This window comes from Notamacropus eugenii, chromosome 1 (genome assembly GCF_028372415.1).
Source record: "Notamacropus eugenii isolate mMacEug1 chromosome 1, mMacEug1.pri_v2, whole genome shotgun sequence".
Lineage (NCBI taxonomy): Eukaryota > Metazoa > Chordata > Mammalia > Diprotodontia > Macropodidae > Notamacropus > Notamacropus eugenii.
Window position 1 is genome coordinate 707,364,230 of NC_092872.1, and position 20,417 is coordinate 707,384,646.

The following is a 20,417-nucleotide window of genomic DNA, read 5'->3' on the forward strand; positions in this document are numbered from 1 at the left end:
GAAAGTGGTGGTGGGTGGTAAATTGGCTGATTCTAGAAAAACATGGAAAGACTTGCATAGAATAATAAAGTGAAGTGAACAGAAGCAAGAGAACATTGTATACAGTTATAGAAGTATTGTTCAAAGAATAACTTTGAACAACTAAGTCATTTTGAATACTAAAAAGGCAAATCAACTACAAAGGACCTATGAAAGAAGATGATATCCATCTCCAGAGAAAGAAGTGATAAATAGAAGTATGCATAGTATGGTTTACATATTTCCCCCCACTTAATAGTTTTTTATTTTTTACAATTACATGTTAAAGATTCACTTTTATAAAATTTTAAGTTCCAATTTTTTTCTCCCTCCCTACCTCTTCCCTCCCCAAGATGGCATGCAATATGATATAGGCTATACATATACAGTCCTATTAGACATATTTCCCCATTAGTCATGTTGTGAAGGAAGAATCAGAACAAAAGGGAAAACCACGAGAAAGGAAAAAAGAGAATATTGTATGCTTTAATCTACACTCAGACTCCACAGTTATTTTTCTGGATGTGGATCGTATTTTCCATCATGAGTCTTTTGGAACTAACTTAGATCATTGTACTGCTGAGAAGAGGTAGGTCTATCAAAGTTGGTCATCACACATTGTCATTACTGTGTACAATGTTCTTCTGGTTCTGCTCACTTCACTCAGCATCAGTTCAAGTAAGTCTTTCCAGGTTTTTCTGAAATCCACCTGCTCATCATTTCTTATAGCACAACAGTATTCCATTACATTCACATACTACAACTTGTTCAGTCATTCACCAGTGGATGGGCATCCCCTCAATTTCCCATTCTTTGCCACCACAAAAGGAGCTGCTATAAATTTTTTTTGTACATGTGGATTCTTTTCCATTTTTTATGACCTCTTTGGGATACAGACCTAGTAATGGTAATACTGGATCAAAGATTATGCACAGTTTTATAGCCCTTTGGACATAGTTCCAAGTAGCTCTCTAGAATAGTTGGTTCAGCTTACAACTGCACTAGTGTTCCAATTTTCCCACGTCTTCACCAACATATGTCATTTTTCCTTTTTGTCATATTAGCCAATCTGATGGGTGTGAGGTGGTACCTCAGAGTTGTTTTATTTTGTATTTCTCTGATCTGTAGTGATTTAGAGCATTTTACATGACTATAGATAACTCTAATTTCTTCATCTGAAAATTACCTGTTCATATCCTTTGACCATTGGGGTACATATGTTTATAAATCATCATCAAATGGTGGTCTTCTCTCATCAGATGGGGAAGGAAGGAGAGAGAGAGTTTGGAACTTAAAATCTAACAAAAATAAATAAATAAAATGAAATTATTGGGGGGAGGCATGGTGATACTAAGGGGAGTTCAAACCCTTAGATGGAAAGTAGAATTTGATTGGAAAAGCCCAAATCCTGCCCTCTATCATCATGGTAACCAGAGATTCCATGATGTGGAAGTGAAGGGAGCATTCTCAGAATTCAGGAGAATAAATGCAAAGGCACAGAAATCAGAGACAGCGCACTGTGTGCGAGGAACAGCCAGTAGATCAATTTGTCTGGATGGTAGAGTTTATGGGGAGAAGAAATGGGTAAGAAGATTGGAGGAAGAGGGCTTTAAATACCCAATAGAATTAGGTATTTTCAATCCTGCAGTTAATAGGTAACCACTCCTGAGTTTATTGAGTGGGGGATTTGGGTGACATGATTAGACCTGTACTTTAGGAAAATAAATTTGACAGCCAAATAGAGAAAAGATTAGTGTGGGGAAAGACCTGGATAAAGGAAACCATTTAGAAGGCTATTGTAATAGTCTAGCAATGACACGAAGCTAAGCTCATATCATATCATTAGATTAAAAAACTTTTTTTTTTATAAAGAAAAACCAACTTGGTCCTCCCTAAGACAGATCCAGGGGCTGTAAAACAATTAGGGTATTTTTAATCCTTATCAAGTGCTAAAGGAGAGGTAACAAAGACATCACAGTTTGGCTTTGAAAGCTTCTTGTAACCTATTTTCCTTCTCCCCCTACCTTTTCAATCTTCTTGTCACCCACATCCCCCATTCAGTAAACTCACTAGTGGCTCCCTATTAACTATAGGATTGAAGACACCTGTACTCTCCTTTCCCCCACTACTCTGCAATCCAGTGGCACTGGCCTCATTCCTCATACAAGACATTCCATCTCTTGACTCCAGGCATTGTTTTCCCTGACTGTCCCCAGTGTCTAAAATGCTCTCACTCTTCGTCTCTACTTGGTAGCTTCCCTGAATTCCATTGGGTCCCAGTAAAATTTCACTTTCTGCAAGAAGCCTTCTCCATTATATGACTATATATGTATGTATATGTGTATGTATATATCTATAGAGAAATAGATACACATTTAATTATAGCCTTGGGTGTGTGTGAGAAGAACAAAGTAAAAAAGTAGATAGCTTAGAACAAAAAGAAACTTACAAGAAAGCAAAGATGGACAGCTCTCAACATAGTGGGTAGTATTTATCATGCAGGCTCTCTTGAAATGAAAATTTATTGATACATATTTTGAATCCTCTCTTGTATTCTGCTATGCACATGACATATTTACCCCCCGCTTTCTTACTTTGTGCTTAAGTTCCAATATTTAAGTTAATGATATGTTTTTGTTTCTTTTCTCTATTCCGTATTTGTGATCTGGTGTTTGAGTTTAAAATAAACTAAAAATAATAATTTGAAAAGAAAAAAAAGAAGCTTTTCCCAATTGCTCTTCATAATAAAGCTTCCGTCTGGCACTGTCTCCAATTTCTCCTATCTATATTTTGTTTGCATGACATCTTCTGAAAAACCCAGAACGCTGGGACTCTTTACATCTCTCCCAATAAATATCTACTCCACATGCATGCAGAAGATTCTTCTTTTTCCTTTCCCACCACCTTGCACACCTACTCTTCATCGTCAAACTCTGGCACAGTAGAGAGGTCACTCTTGGCAGTATTTCCATGCTAAGCCCCAAAAGGAGGCATTAAAACAAGTGAATCTCAAATGAAAGGAGAGGATGAGGTTGAAAGACCAAAAGGCACCACATTCAGAGCAGAGTCACAGATTTCTGGGAATGGGTAATAACTAAGAGTCTTGGCGTCTGATTAACTCCTCCCAAAAGCTCACAGTTTGGCAGATGGAGGGGACTAATCTGGAGGAAACCCAACTCAACTCTGACTCACCCAAACAGAAAAATCAAAGCTAACTGATCTACTTTTTTTGCTTGCTTTGGAGAGCCATCATGGAATGACTCTTAGGGTCATCACATATGAATTTAGACCCAGTAGACCTCGTAAGGACAATTTCCCACCAAACACGAGATAGAAATTTCAGAGGGCTAGAAAACAAGAAATGGGCATTGATCAGGTATATGATGGAGATATTTGGGATGGGAAGGGCAACAAGAAAGAGGAACAGGATCATTGAAAGGGAGATGGGAAGGTTGGACAAAGCCAAGAACTGTTTCACAGTTTACAGGGATTCAGTTCTGCAAACTGCCTCTGTTACCTGACTTTGGGAAGGTGACCAAGAGGACATCTGTGTCTTGGAACTGGAAGTTGGTGGCAGCGTTCAGGCTCTCTTGGGTGTGCAAGTGTCCTGGCATAGATATGCCCTCAAAGACTTCTGTCACTTTAATCCTGTCCATGACAGGAGCTCCTCTGCAGGGAAAAGAGAGCCCAATATAAATGTTAGAGAAATTGTCTGAGAGGATTAACCGCCTGGGGAAGGTCTCTAAGACAGGAAATTCTGGTTCTCTAAGTTCCTAGGAAGAAGATAAGAGTCCAAAGGAGCCAGTTTTCAACAGTTTCCAGCTCTGTGTGAGGGGGGTTGTTCTATGCAGCCAAATGTATTCCCAGCTAACACAGTTTTATTATCTATTTGTTCCTATAACTCCTTTAACCTTTTTTTTCAAGAACTTGACAATAAAACTTTGCATACCTTTGGACCCAGCAATACTGCTACCAGGTCTGTACCCCAAAGACATCAAAGGAAAAGGACTCATGTGTAGAAAAATATTTATAGCAGCTTTTTGTAGTGGTAAAGAATTAGAAACCAAGGAGATGCTTATCAAATGGGGAAATGGATGAATAAATTGTGGTATTATGATGAAATAACATTGTGTTGTGAGAAATGATGAGGAGGATAGTTTCAGAAAATTCTGGGCATACTTATATAAGCTGATGCAAAGTGAAGTGAGCAAAAGTGGGAGATCATAGTACACAGTAACAGCAATGTTTTGATAATAATTGTGAAAGACTTGGCTATTTCTGATCAATACAATGATCCATTACAATATATCATAAAGTCCATACACTATACCAAGGCTGGATTTATACCAAGAATGCAGGGCTGAATATCAGGAAAACTATAAGCACTGACCATCTCAATATGAAAAATAACAAAAATCTTATTATGATCTGCAAAGATGCTGAAAAAGCTTTTGACAAAATGTAATACCTATTCCTATTGGAAACCACAATATTAGAGAGCTTAGGAGTAAATGAAGCTTTTCCTAAAATGATAAGTAATATATGTCTAAAATCAATTGCACGTAATATGATTATATGTAAGAAGGATAAACTAGAAGGTTTTCCATTAAGCTTAAGGTTGAAGCTAGGATGTCCAGTATCAGCATTAGTATTCAATATTGTACTAGAAATGCTAGCTAGAGCAATAAAGCAAGAAACTGAAAGAATTCGTATAGGCAACAAGGGAACAAAATCATCACTTTTTGCTGATATATGAGGGTTTAGTTGGAGAATCTTAGTTTGAAAAACTAGTTGAACAATTAACAACTTAATACAGTTCCTGGAAAAAAAAATAAAACCACACAAATCATCAGCATTCCTATATATATATCTATAGATGATATACATAATGACATATGTTTGTCTATCTCTCTATCTGTTTTTGTCAACAAAACCCAGTAAGAAATGATAGCAAGAGAAATTTCATTTAACATAACTGAAGACAGTATAAAACACTTGGCAGTCTACCTACCAACACACAGGAACTACACGAACACAATTAGAAGACAGTCTTCATACAAAAGAAAGACATCTAAATAACTGGAGAAATTTTAATCGCTCATATATAGGCTGATCCAATATTTTAAAAATGACAGTACCACCTAAATTAATTTACTTATTCAGTGTCATACCAAATTACCAAAGAATTACTTTGTAGAGCTAGAAAAAAATAACAAAATTCATCTGGAGGAACAAAAGGTCATACATATGAAGGAAACTAATGGAGGAAAAAGTGATGGACAGAATTCTAGCAATACTAGATCTCAAACTATAATCAACAAAACAATTTGGTACTGGATAAGAGGCTGATCAACGTAATAGATTAGATGCGCTATGTGCAGAAACAAATGCACACAGTTACCGAGTGTTTAATATACCCCAAACTGGAGAGAAATCAGGAGGAAATTAGGCATAGATCAACATTCTGCTCTCTAGAAAATCATTCTGAAGAACAGTTTGGAACTATGTCCATTGGGCTACAAAATTGTGCATATATTTTGACCCAACAATACTGCTACTATGTCTATTTCCCCAAGGAAATCAAGAAAAATGAAAAAGATCCACATATGAAAAATATTTATATCAATTCTTTTTCTGATGGCAAATAACTGAAAATTGAGGGGATGCCTATCAATTGGGGAATGGCTAGAAAAGTAATGGTAATAATAATATAGCACTTACCATGTACATGCCAGGCACTGTGCTAAGTGCTTTATAGTCATTTCATTTAGGTATATGAATATAATGTAATAAGATATGTTATAATAAATGATGAAGGGGATGGTTTCAGAAAATCCTTGGAAGACTTATATGAACTGATGTGAAGTGAGAAGAATCAGAACAATGTACATAATAACAGCAATATTGTAAAAATAATCAATCATGAAACACTTATTAATTCAGATCAATAAAATGATCTACTATGAATCCAAAGGATTCATGATGAATAATGCTATCCACCTGTAGAGAGAAACTGATGGACTCAGTGCAAATTGAAGCATTTATTTTGTCCTTTATTTTTCTTTCTTTTTACATGTCAGATGTGTAACTATATTTCTCATGACTCCATATGTATAATGAATATAGTATTCCTTGCTTTTGCAATAGATTGAGGAGGGAGAGAATTTGGAACTGAAAATCAAAATTTAAAATAAAAAAAAATCTGAATTCAAATCCTTAAACACTTTCTAGCTGTGTGACCTTATATATGTCACTTCAATCAACCAGACTTGGCCTCAGTTTTCTCATTTATATAATAGAGATAATAAAAATTCCTACCCCACAGGGTAATTGTGAGGTTCACATTATATGTGAGGTTCATTCATTACATGTGAATATAATGTGCTTTGCAAATAAACTACAAAGCTTTATATAAATGAGTTATTAAATATTTATTAATTATTATGATTATTAGAAGAGTAGGGTATTCTTATTTCCAAACAAATAACGGCACACGTGGCAGATTTCTTTTCTAACTGGTAGATGGTTACTATTAGACACAAATAGATATATATGTAAAATTATCATATACATACTTCTATTTATCAGTTTTTTCTCTGTATGCAGATAGCATCTTTCTTCATATGTCCTTAACCTGCATGCTTATTTTTAAAGTTAATTTAATTATTTTTAGTTTTCAACATTTATTTCCATAAGTTTTAAATTTTTTCCCCCTCCCTCCCCAAGACAGCCTGCAATCTGAAATAGGCTTTACATATATATTCCTATTAAACATATTTTCATATTAGTTATGTTGTATAGAAGAATTATAATGAATGGGAGAAACCATAAGAAAGAAAAGACAAAACAAAACAAAAGAGCAAAAAAAGAAAGAAAAGTCTGCTTCACTTTGCATTCAGACTCCATAGTTCTTTCTCTGGAAGTGGATGGCACTTTGCATCATGAGTCCTTTGGAATTGTTTTAGGTCCTTGCATTGCTGAGAAGGGCTAAGTCTATCAAAATCAATCATTGCAGACTGTGGCTGTTACTGTATACGGTGTTTCCCTGGTTCTGCTCACTTCACTCAGCATCAGTTTATATAAATCTTTCCTGGTTTTTCTGAAGTTCACTTCTTCATCATTTCTTATAGCACAATAGTATTCCATTACATTCATATACCACAACTCGTTCAGAACTTGTATATTTATATTAGTCAAAATGACTTAGTCACTGAAAGTCATTCTTAAAACTATATTGTTGTTACTGCATATAATGTTCTCTTGGTTTTGCTCACTTTACTCTTCATCATTTCATGCAACTCTTTCCATGTCTTTATAAGATCAATGAGTTCATCATTTCTTATAGCTCAGTAGTATTCCATCACAACCATCCACCATAACTTGTTTAGCCATTTTCCAGTTGATGGGTATCCCTGCAATATCCAGTTCTTTGCCATCACAAAAAAGAGCTGCTATAAGCATCCCATTCACATTCAAAGTTATAATTACTATTTGTGAATTTCCCTCCATTGTATTTTTACTCACTATTTTCTTTTTCAGTTTTTCTTTTTACCCTATCCATGTTACCTTATCTTTTCCCCCCACCTTCCCACCCCCACTTCACCTACCCTTCTAAGAGTCCTCCATCCCCTTTCCCACTCCAAACTCAATCTACACACCCCTCCAAAAGTTACTCCTATTCTCTCCCTCCACCTTCCAAAACCCCAATCCACATGCCCCTCAAAAAGTCCTTCCCCTACTGTGTTCCCCAGTTTTCTCACCTCTCTACACATTCAGAAGACTTCTACACAATTACAGATGTATGTGTTATTTCCTTTTCAACTCAGATGAGAGTAAGATTCCAACATTACCAGCCCTTCTTCCCCACCTGCTTTCTTTGTATAAGTTCTTTTCTTTTTTTTTGAAAATTAATGTATTTTAAACTTAAGTACTAAAACTTAAATACCCAATGAGACAGGAAAAAGAAACATAGTATAAACCTAAGTATTAAAACTTAAATACAAAATAAGAAAAGGAAAAAAGCATTGCCATATGCGCAGCAGAACGTAAGAGAAGATTCAAAACATGCCGCAATGAAGTTCCATTTCAAAAAGGCCTATAAAATACTTTTGGGTATATTTTAAAATTTTAAACCAAAATAAGAAAAGAAAAAAAGCACTTCTATATGTACAGCAGATCATAAGAGAAGATTAAAAATCTAACAAAATGAATTTCCTTTTTAAGAAAGCCTACATAATAAATACATATAATAAATGCTACACATGGTATTCAGGGCTATCCATATTTTCTTTACTTCCTTGTAGGTTTTATTTTGTTCTCTGCTGTGCACTTCTTACTTTGTTGTTTTCTCCCCCTTCTTCCCTCCATTCTCTAAGAAGTCTCCAATTAAGTACAGATATATGTATGCATGCATGTATGCACACACATACAAACATATACATAGATATCTATAATCATATACACTTATACATTCATATGCATTGATTTAAGACTGTACTATACTTGTTTGTGCTCTGTTTCTCTGAAGGTGGATAACATCTTCCTTCTTAAGTCCATGTCTTTCCATATTTTTCTAAATTCACCAACTCATTATTTCCTACACCACAGAAACATTCCAGCCTTATACTGTCTACATATTTTAAATAGTCTAAAACAATATTGATTAATATGGCTGACATATAGTGTAGCTTTCCTATTTTTTTCTTTAGATTAAATCTATTTTAGCTTTAACTTTGTCTGACATTAATGATTACTACCCCTGCTTTTCTTTTTTTTCTTAGTAAATTCTACTCTTGGTCTCATTTTATGTGTCTCTTATTTTCTATCACTCCTGACTTCATTTCTACCCACTACCTTGCCCTTCTATTATTTAATAGACCCTAGATTTCTATTATTTAACACCTTCCCAGGATCCCTCCCTTATTCTCTTTTCCCCCTACCCTTTCTCCTTGCCCCCTTGTTTCTATCTAAATTTAGAAGACTTCTCTCTCTCTCTCTCTCTCTCTCTCTCTCTCTCTCTCTCTCTCTCTCTCTCTCAGACACAAACACACATGTTGTTGTCTCTTTATCCCATTCCCATTAATCTAGACATCCTTCTATGATTCCCCTTTATCCTATTCCCTCACCCTCTTTAGAAGACTTTTATTCCCTTAGAAATATATGTATATATATACATATATATAATATTGTTTTCTCTTTAGCCTAGATCTAGTTTCCTATAAAAATTCCTCCTCCCTCCCTATCCCATTAGCCTTTTATTTCTTTCTGAATTTAGAAGACTTTTACACCCATATATATAGTCCCTTCTTTAACCTATTCCCAATGAGAATAGGGTTCCAGAACTACCAGCCCTCTCTTATCTAATTCCTCTGTTTCAGTTCTTCCTCTTGCACCTCACGTATAAGATAATTACTCTTTTTACCTTTTTCTAGATGGTATTACTTTTTAGAACCACATCATACTCATCTCTACCTCCACCTTTCTTTTGAACTACTCAATTACTAATTACAATGTTAGACATATAATTCACATTTTCTTGTATAAAAAGTAAACAGTTTATCCTTATTGAATCCCTTGTAATTAGTCTTTGATGTTTACCTTCTATTTCTCTTGGATCTTGTATGTATATTAAGTTCAGGGTTGGTTTTCTTTGCCTTTTTTTCTCAATAAAACCCTAATAGTCTGGCAATTCATCGAATATCCAGTTTTTTCATTCAGGATTCTGCTTAACTTTGCTGCATATGATATTTTCAGTCACAACTCCAGTTCTTTTGTTCTTCAATAAAAAGTATTCCAAGACCTTCAGTCTTTTAGTGTTTCCACCACTAGGTCTTGCATGATTCTAATTGTGGATATGATATTCCTGAAAGTCTTCCTCACAGGATCTCTTTCAGGTGGTGATCAGTGTTATTTTTTCTATTTCTACTTTCTCCTCTTGTTCTAACATTTAAGGACAATTTTCTTTAATTATTTCTTGTATTATTGTATCAAGATTCTTCTTTAGACCATGGCTGGACTACCTTCCGACTCAGCTCACCCCAGAACTTTTTATTTGCTGTTTCAGCAGAACTGTCCTAGAGGTGTTTACACTTCACAGGGACCAGATCTCAGTGCTGGGATTTTTCTTCTCTTTTCTTCTGGTTGTTCCGGGAGGACCATTGGTTTGCTCCAACTCTTGTTTACTTCTACCACCTTAAGTTTGCTGTTTTGTCTTGTTTTTGAGGGAAATCTGGAGAGCTTGGAATTTTCTGACCTACTCTGCCATCTTTCCAGAACCCTCTCCCTAGTTCTCCCTTTCAGGCTTCATTTTTCTAATTGCTTCCTTTTACCTTTTCCTACTCAATTTTGTTTTTTAGAATCACCCCATCACATGCAACTCAGCCCCAACCTCTCTTTCAAACTACCTTAGTGAGGATGACAGTTTTATGAACACTGATGACATTTTCATATATATATATATATATATATATATATAATAAGTAAACAGTTTGACCTTAATGAGTGACTTATAATTAATATTTAATGCTTGCCTTATATTTCTTCTGGATCTTTTATTTTGAATTTGTCATTGAGTTCTGGTCTTTTTGTTACAGATATCTGAAAGTATTTCAGTGTGTCAAACGTCCATTGTTTTTCATTCAGGATTCTACTCCACTTTGCTAGGTAAGTGATTCTTGGACAAATCCCCAACTCTTGTTCTTGAATCTTTTCCTTTCCTGTTAAAACTTCAGCTCTCCTCAGTCTTGTCATCTCTGACTCCCTTCCTCAGCTAACAGATTACCTGAACTTAGCCCCAAAGCTGCTTTCCTTCCCTCTCCTCCTGACTCACCCTCTCCTTCTCCTGGAATCTCCATGCAGGATGCGATCAAGGCTTCACCTCGTTTCTCTCCGCCCGCCCCCCCCCCCACTCCCGCCCTTGCCTTTTCTTCCTTCCCTGTTGGATGGAAAAGGAAGCTGGAGTCCTGTTTGAGGACTGGGGATGAGCCATCCAGGACTCAATCTTTCCCTCCTCGGCATCAGAGACAAGAGACCGAGGCAGGGAGGGGGCCAAGGAATAGAATGTCTTGAACTCACTTGGTCAGGTAGACAGGAAGGGCTTTCCTCCCAGGAGCTCCTACTCGAATTCAGTATATTAAGTCAAGGAACCCAAAGTTGCTTCTTAGAGAAGATAGCAGGCTCCAGCTGGCCTTGGGTAGATCTGCAGAAAAAGTAACGTTTCAGTGGATAAGGGACAAAGTTGCTGGAGGAATTCCCCGCCTCCTTCAGTTTTCACCAGGCAGAGCAATTGGCCGAGGAGGAGGGGAGGGTAAGGGAGGGGGAGTGGGGCAGGGGCGGTCTGAAACCCTACACTCCCTTTTTGGTCATACTCTTCTGAAAGACCGAAAAATACCAAAATTTAAAGGATCTTTCTCCCACATCAAGATCTACACTATGGCCAGGAACTCATTCCTACAAAACTACCATTACAGCTGCCCCAAATCGTGCCACAATGCATCACGTTCTGTAACTGGAAGACGTGTCCTGGCAGGCCACCCAGGAAAGAAAACATGAACTGTGGAATGAATCTGGGAGGGAAAAAGGGATGACTACAAGACGTAGAACTAAAAAAGGTGGAACTACAAAACTTAATGCCAACTGGTCAACAACAGAATTCTGAGCAAATCAGCCAAATCTCTGTGCCTCAGTTTCCTCAGGTGGGAGTGGAATCTGAGTTGTCCTCACTTGCACTCTGTTTATTTCTATTTTTAACTTAAACACAAAAAAAGAATATTTCAACACATACGGCAGAAGAGAAAAAGAGATTCTACACAAAACCATGAATCTCTATTTATGCCAACTATTTTTTTTTAAAAGAAAAGCACCTAGTAAATTCTATACAATGCTTTTAAAATGGTCTCATCGCATTTGTTGGTTTCTGAACTTCTGTTCTCTTCTGCGAATTTAAAAGAATGTTACAATGGCCTGTTTTGGGCATCACTATTGCTACCTTTTCTCTCCCTATTTCAAGCCTCATTTAAAAAAAAAACCCTAGAAAGAGACAGAGAGATAGAGACAGACACAGAGAGGGACACACAGAGACAGAAAGACACAGACAGAAACAGAGAGAAGCAGAAGGAGGAACGGAAGGAGGGAGGAAAAGGGAGGGAAAGATAGAAAAACAAGAGAGACTGAGAGAAAGACACAGGGAGACTGAGGGAGGGAGGGAGAGAGGGAGAGGTGCACAGAGACAGAGAAACAGAGAGAGAGAAAAAAGAGTAATCCCTGTAACAAATAAATATAGTCAAGCAAAATCAATTTACACAGTCGACGTATCCAAGAATGTCTGTTTTTTTCTCCATCTTGTGTCACTTTTCTCTCAGGAAGAATGTAACATGTTCATTACTGGTCCTTTGGAGACATGGTTGGTCATTGTTCTGATCAGATTTCTTAAGTCTTTCAAAGTTGATTTTCCTTTAATGTTGCTATTCTTGTAAAAATTGTTCTCTTGGTCCTGCTCTGGACCACTCTGCGTCAGTTCATACTTTCCATATTTCTCCAAAATTGTCTCTGCTGTCAATTCTTGTGCACCCTGAGAGGCCATTATGTTCACAGTTTGTTCAATTGTTGCCTAATTGTCTAAGAGGTGAACTAAGGCAGGGAAATAATTTCCTTTTTAAAAAAATAGTATTTTATTTTTTTCCCATTTACATACGAAGACAATTTTTTAACATTCATTTAAAGAAATTTTGAGCTTCGAATTTTCTCTCTCTCTCCCATCCCTCTCCCTTCTTGGTACAATAAGTAAACTCATATAGGTTATATATGTGCAATCATGCAAAACATATTTGTCTTTGAAGAAGACACAGACTGAAAGGAAAAAAAAACCATGAAAAAAAGTAAAAAATATGCTTTGATCTGCATTCAGATTCCATAAGTTCTTTTTTTATTTTGAACTTAAAAAATAAAACAAGCAATAGAAGGATTTATAGAATGGTTTTATGTGTGTGTGTGTGTGTGTGTGTGTGTGTGTGTGTGTGTGTTTCTATCTAACGGTTGCTATCTCTAGGGTGGGGGAAGGGAGAAAAGTTACGTGATAACTTTATTATATATTTAAAAGGAATAGCAATTTGTACACAATAGATTTGTAGTTTCATGTGTGGTCATTTTTTTTCTATTCTACTATGTTATGGAAATACTTGTTTTATTTCTTAATATTTCTTTCTTGGGATGCAGATAGCATCTTCCTTCATAAGTCCTTTGTCGTTAATTTGGATATTCATGATAGTCAACGTGACCTAGTCACTCAAAGTTGTTGTTAAAACAATATTGCTGTTACTGTATATAATGTTCTCTTGGTTCTGCTAATTTCATTTTTCATTTTGGTGCAGTGGATAGAGCACCAGTGCAGGAGTCAGGAGGGCCTGAGTTCAAATCTCATTTCAGACACTTGACACTCACTAGCTGTGTGACCTTGGGCAAGTCACTTAACCCCAGTTGCTTCATCTTGGGTCATCTCCAGTCATCCTGATGAATATCTGGTCACTGGATTCAGATGGCTCTGGAGGAGAAGTGAGGCTGGTGACCTGCACAGATCTCCCTCACTCAAAACAAAGTCAAGTGCAAGTCATGTCACCATTTCTCTGATGGCATGGTCTTCAGCAACAAAGGACGAACACACATTTCATGTAAGTCTATTTTTCTAAGATCATGGAACTCATCATTTCTTATACCTTGAGATATTATTTTGCACCTATCAGATTCAAGGAAATAATTTACTGTGAAATAATGTAGAAAATTGCATGTGTTATAATGAACATGCTGCAGTCAGTTATGTTTGGTGACTGAAATGAATAGGATAGTAGTTTTTTAAATTAGTTTCATCTTGTGAATACACAGGGTATTTTTCACAAGGAAATTTTATATATAACCCTGAACAATACCTCCACCTAAATACCCAGACTTGATTTTAGAGAGTGCCTCACTGACCCAGCCTTTAGTAGACAGCTGCTTTTTCTCCATGTACATCTTCACACATACGAAGAATAACATGTGTGACTTTTTGTCTTTAGTTACTCTTCCCTAAGAGCCAAAAAAGGGGGTGCACTAAAAGGTTAGGGGCAATTGACTAACTCTTTAATCTAGGATGTTTTATGGCCATTTGTAAAGGAATTTGGGTTTGTTTAGAATGTAAATCCACATGTCTTGCCATCCTTGAACATATCACCATAATGAAAATATTGTCCACATCACCATCAAATCCAGTAGATCTACATGACAAACAGCTCTTGTTGAAAGAAAACTCAGCAAGTATTGCCTCCAAATAACAGCCCTGAGTGAAGCAAGGCTGGCAAATGAAAGTTAACTTACCAAAATCGGAAATATACATTTTTCTGGAGTGTCTGCAGTGATGGCTGGTGTAGGTTTTGCAATCAAATATAGTCCATCTGTATGCCTCCCAAGAGGAGTGAATGACAGGCTTATGGCAATGCCCTTACCACTTGCATGAAAACATCATACCACCATCATTATGCATATGCCCCTACCATGATGAATCCTGATAAGGTCAAAGAAAAATTTTATGAAGACACAAACTCAGAAGAGGACAACAGTGTCAAAACACCTATGAGCAAAACTTCTCCCCCTCCAAAAAAATGGTAGTGGTCTCAGGCTCAGAAAGAACTCTTGGAAGAGCTCAGAAAGGAGATTTAAAATAATATAAGAAAGACAGAAGAAAAATTGGGAAAAGAAATGAGAGAGATGCAAGAGAATTATGAAAAAAAAGTCAGCAGCTTAGGCAAAGAAAACAACTGCTGAAAAAGTAGAATTGGAGATACAAAAATCCACTGGAAAAACAACTCCTTCAAAAGGAAACTTGGCTAAATGGAAAAGGAAGTACAAGAGCTAACTGAGGAAAACAACTCCTTAACAGTTAGAATTGGTCAAATGGAAGCTAATGACTATGAGACTTCAAGAGTCAATTAAATGAATTCAAAAGAATGAAAAAATAGAAAAAACTGTAAAATACCACACTGGAAAACAACTGACCTGGAAAATAGATCTAGGAGAGACAATGTCAGAATCATGAGACTACCCGAAAGCCATAATCAAAAGGAGTGCCTGGACAGCATCTTTCAAGAAATTATCAAGGAAAACTGTTCTGATATCCTGGAACCAAAGGGCAAAATAGGATTTGAAAGAACCCACCGATCACCTCAGGAAAGAGATCCCAAAATAAAAGCTCCAAGAAACATTATAGCCAAATTTCAGAACTATCAGGTCAAGGAAAAAATATTGTAAATGACCAGAAAGAAACAATTCAAATATTAGGGAGTCACTATCAGGATTACATAGAACTTAGCAGCTATAACATTAAACTGGAAAATTTCAGTTACCTTTTGTATGAGCAATGAGGCCCCACTTTGTAAATCTCAATTGGAATATAATCAGCACCAAGTGCTTTGCCACACAAAAGGAGCCTACTGGCATTCAAAACCTCTTCTTCAGTTGGAAGTTCATTTAGATAAGGATTGACTTCAACTTGAGGTAAATGGTTAGTGGCTTCAGCATTGATTGATGATAGTCTGTGGAGAACATTAGGAGAGTGTTCAATCCATCTCTCTAGAATCATGCCCTTATCACTAAACAATATAGCTCCATTAGCACTGACTAGCTGAGATGCAGCATAGGTCTTTGGTCCATGTTAGCATTCAAGGTATCATAAAAGTGCTTTGGATTGTTACTATTATGTGGGGGGAAAGCACGAACTCCCTTACTCAAAATGACTGCTCAGAGGCATCTCAAGGTAAAAACAGAAAATCTCCTTTATTCGGTTCTCGCAAGAAACCTGGCAGTCCCTTCACCAGTAAAGCTGGAGTAGGGAGGCGCCTTACAGAAGCAGAATGGTAATTTATATAGACCCTGATGTGAAAATCCCCCTCCCACCACTGACCATTATTCTCATTGGCTGAGAAGCAAGGTCTTACATTCTAGGCGCGAAGTCTAACCAATCCCTTTTGAAACCTAGTTCAAATTTCCCACTCCTGGACTTTCAAAGCTCGCGAAAATACATGTCATTATGTGCAAATTACATGTCATTATATGCAAATTAGGAATTGAAAACACATGCAACTGAAGCATTGACAGACTCATGCAAATTGGGCATTGAGAACTTATGCAAATCAGGTGGACCTGTGGGAGGACTGCAGACTGCGTGCGCATATGCAGATGAGGTACTGAGGAGTTGGTGAGTCTTATCCAATCATTCATTCTAAAGCAATACATAGCCTTATATGGAAGTCACCCAACTCTGGAGGAATGGAAACCTGGGCCCAAGGTCTCTTCCACTCCAGAGAGAAGATTCCATATTCCTGAGAAGTCTTCACTAAATCTGTTCCCACTCACTATCAGTTTAAAACTGAATTTCATTTGCCTTCTTACTGAGCCAAGAATGCTGCATCTCTCTAAGTTTCACTTGTACTTTACTTTTAATGGAGTTAAATGCTGCCTTCCTAGAGATGTTTGAACTATCCTGCTCATAAACCCTGTGGAGTTGTCATTTTTCTTTTAGCAGCTTCTGAATTTCCTCATCATTTTTGTCAAAGTCTTGATGCTTGTGAGTGTTCTGACCCAGATGAGTCAGTGCTGTAAACCAAATCTCTAAAATCTGCCCATTCCCTTTCTGCTTCACTGTTGCTAACTGTGTGTTAGCTCAACTTTTCCTTCAAGTTCACAACTGTTTCTGCTCAGAGAAGTGATCTAATCTGTTGATATTAATTCTTCTGGTAGTCATTTTGCCTTGGCAGTGGCACTTTTGATGAATGTGAATATCTAGCTTGGAAAGGATAAGTCTATGATCAGTCCAGCACTCTGCACCACACATTGCCTTCATCACTCTCACATCTTATCTGTTTCTTCTCCTTACAATCACATAGTCTATTAGATGCCAATGTTTGCTGTGAGGGTGCATCTGTGAAGTCTTATTGCATTTAGGTAAATAGAAAGCAGTGTTGGTGATGAGAAGGTCATGTTTTGCCCAAGTCTTCAGCAATAAATGACCATTGCTATTGCTGTTTCCAACTCCATTCCTCCCTAGGACTCCCTGTCAAGTCTGGTAGTCTGAGCAACTCTAACATCAAAGTCACCCAGAATTGTGAGCTTCTCCTCTTTTGGCACATTGATGATGAGTCTCTAGGTCTTCATAAAATTTTTCTTTGACCTCATCAAGGTTCATCATGGTGGGAGCATAGTGTATCCCTGCAAGTGGCAATTGTATTGTCACGAGCCTATCATTCAGTCTTTTTGGCAGTCATACCAGCTTGCTGACTAAATTAGTTTTGATTGCAAAACCAACACCAGCTTCACAGCATTCCCCTTCACTGCTGCCACTCCAGAAAAACGTGTATCCAGCTCCAACTTCAGTAAGCTGGCTTTCATTTGCAAGCCTTGTTTCTCTCAGGGTTGCTGTTTGATTGTGATATCTACTGAGTTCTCTCCCAACAAGAGCTTTCAGGTCTACTAAATTTTGTGTTGTCTAAAAGTATGTGCACATTCCATGAGCTGATGGTGAGTGGAATCATCTTTGCAGAAGTTTTTCTACATTTTTTTGCGTTTTGACTGCAGGGTAGGATACCACTTGCCATGATAACCAGGTCAGGGTTAGGTAAGCAGACAATTTTTAGGGCACCTTTTGTAGGCCTTTACTCACACCAGGAGGTGAGTAGTGTTATCCTTAAAAGACTGCTCAAACACTCAGGGGGCTTTGAATCCCACTGCTACTTCCAGTGAGAAACAACCCTATGACCTGGGCCACCTGCGTGCAGAGTTGTGACTACAGCTCCCAGGGTATCTGCACCTGCTGTTTCGTCACTTGCCTGTCACCACAGGACTTTGAGATAGTTAAAAATAGTAAAATGGTAACAGTGAAGTTTTTTGATTCATGTGTAAATTGGATTTGAATGAGACAGAGTTGTACAAAGTTGTCGGCCTCACTCTCTCTTCCAGAATCATCACAGTCCAGTGGCAAGACAGAGTCAAGACGACTGGTAATGATTTGAGATGCAGCGGATGACTGTGGTGTCTTTGATGTTTAGTCAAGCTCTAAGTACTCTACAATGCCTGTTTCAGCTGTGTTCATGGCTGTTGGAACAAATTGTTCTCATGTACCCATATCACCAAGGGAAGTCTTCATAGGCTTGGGGTAGACATCTCCCTAACTCACCAATGGATTAGAGACCTGTGAGTTACCTTCAACCTGGTTTAGCCCGACTGCCGAAAAGGTTTAGTGGGGTGTGACCTCTGTGTATACCGCAACTTCTTGGAGTCACAGGTGAGAGTTATGTGGGTGAGATGGATGCCAAAGGTAGAAAGAAACCCAGAGAAGGCTTGGCAGCCATCACACCAGAGGTACTAGTTTTTCCTGAACACACTCTATACTGCAATCAATGAATGAAATATATGAATGTAATGGAATACTGTTGTGCAATAAGAAATGATGAACAGATAGATTTCAGACAAGCCTGGAGAGACCTACTGATGTAATGTGAAGTGAGCAAACCAAGAAAACATTGTACGCAGTATCAGCAACATTGTGTGAGGGACAACTATGAATGACTTAACTCTTCACAGCAGCACAATGATCCAAGACAAGTCCACAGGGACTCAGGAAGGAAAATGCTGTCCATATCCAAATAAGAAGTGATGGGCTCTGAATACAGACAGAAGTATACTTTTTTCACTTTATTCTTTTTTGTGTTTTTTTCTTTTGTTCTGTTTCTTCTTTCACAACTGTGACTAATATGCAAATATGCTTTTCATGATAGCACATGTATAACTTACATCAAATTGCCTATCTTTTTAGGAAGAGGGGAAGGGAGGGAAGAAAATTTGGAACTCAAAATCTTGTAAAAATGAATACTAAAACTATGAAGTTTGAATACAGATGGAAGCATACTATTTTCTTTTCTGTTTGTTCCTTCTTGTGGTTTTCCCCTTTTATTCTGGTTCTTCTTTCACAACATGTCTAATGTGGGAATATGTTTAATATGATTGTACATGTATAGCCTATATCAGATTGCATGCTGTCTTCAAGAGTAGGGAGGGCAGGGAGAAAAAAATTTGAAACTCAAAATCTTATAAAAAGTGAAAACTATCTTTATATGTAATTAGAAAAATAAAATGCTAATAAATGGGGAAAATGAATGCTAAAAATTGTCTTGATGTGTAATTGGGGAAAATGCTATTAAAAATAAATTAAACTGGAATTTTGGGGGAGTTTTGCAGAAGTCACAGATGACACTTGAAGGCCAGCAGATGATACAGTCCTTATGACCAAAAACTTAGCCCAAATTGCACAGTAAGGTACTGTAAACACTCCATAACAGAAAAAGAAAAAGTTCAGACTTCTTCTGTGGTACAAAGGGAGGGTCAAAAATTTTTATGTGGATTTTCCAGATCACAGGGGTGCCATGCTCCTAACTCCTGTAGTTTGGAAGGGATAACTTACCACCCATTGGTCCCCTAAGCCCTTACTGGGAAGGAGTTATCTGAATCATCCCAGAGGAAAGAAAGCCTACCAAATGAAGAGGAATCTGAGCTTCTCCAGGGTGTGTGCAATATACTGAGGGAAGCGGGGAAGAATCTTGAGGCCAAGGCAGCTTTGCACTGGGGAAGGAATAAGTAAAGGTTAGAGTCCGTCATCCATAACTGTTTCCAAAAACAATCTCTTCTTTTCAGGCAAATTTTCCTGGACACTGGATTCCAGAAAGCTTTAGGCCAGAGTCCTTCCTTTTCCCAAGTTGGCAATGATTTATCCCAGACATTGCTTCAGAGAGGTTAGACCTCCGACCTGGGAAGTTAGATCTCTAATAAGATAGCTGTTCATAAGTTGGAGCAAACCTCTTTCCCTGAGATGGGAAGGTGCCATTTTGTTGGTTGGGGATGAGAGAAGGACAACTTGAGTTAGATAGGTGCTCCAACTGGAACAAGGAAGCCAACTGGGCAGGAATAGCTGTCTCGTTCTTAATTTAAGGAATTGTATGGTCCTGTGCTCAGCTCATGGCCTCAATACCTCAATGTCCATATTGTCACTGAACCAACTCCTCATCTTATGCCATTCTTATAAGAGATCCAACCTGGTCATTTAGCATATAATATCTCTGATGGGTGCTGACATGTTCCACAAACAACTGCAGGTAATGGGAGATATCAGCAGAATTCCTGCATTTGCCCTCATTCTAAATGGGAGAGCCTTTGATTGTCTCTAGTCCTTTGCTCTCCTGGCCCCACGCTACTTGGCCAGACTCATGGCCAGCACGAGGAGTTAGTGTAGACAAAGATCTTTAATAATAATAATTAATAATAATGATAACAGTTACATTTACATGGCACTTGTTTGGTGCCAGGCCCTATGCTAAGTGCTTTAC

At 37.6% G+C, this 20,417-nt stretch overlaps 1 protein-coding gene across 3 annotated transcripts in view; it reads right to left on the reverse strand.

Annotated features, from left to right (window-relative positions):
* LOC140521388 (sulfotransferase 1C4-like) overlaps positions 1 to 11,278 on the reverse strand; it is a 48,597-nt gene extending 37,319 nt beyond the window's left edge. The window contains exons 1-2 of one of the 3 annotated variants that reach the window (XM_072636366.1): positions 11,092 to 11,266; positions 3,536 to 3,687 (exon numbers count right to left, since the gene is read on the reverse strand). In XM_072636366.1, the coding sequence (XP_072492467.1) occupies positions 3,536 to 3,674 (139 nt within the window). In that variant the 5' untranslated portion in view covers positions 3,675 to 3,687; positions 11,092 to 11,266. Of the gene's footprint in view, positions 1 to 3,535; positions 3,688 to 11,091 lie in introns of all 3 variants that reach the window. The other 2 variants (XM_072636365.1, XM_072636367.1) reach the window with 2 other exon arrangements.
* Positions 11,279 to 20,417: the final 9,139 nt, after the last annotated feature.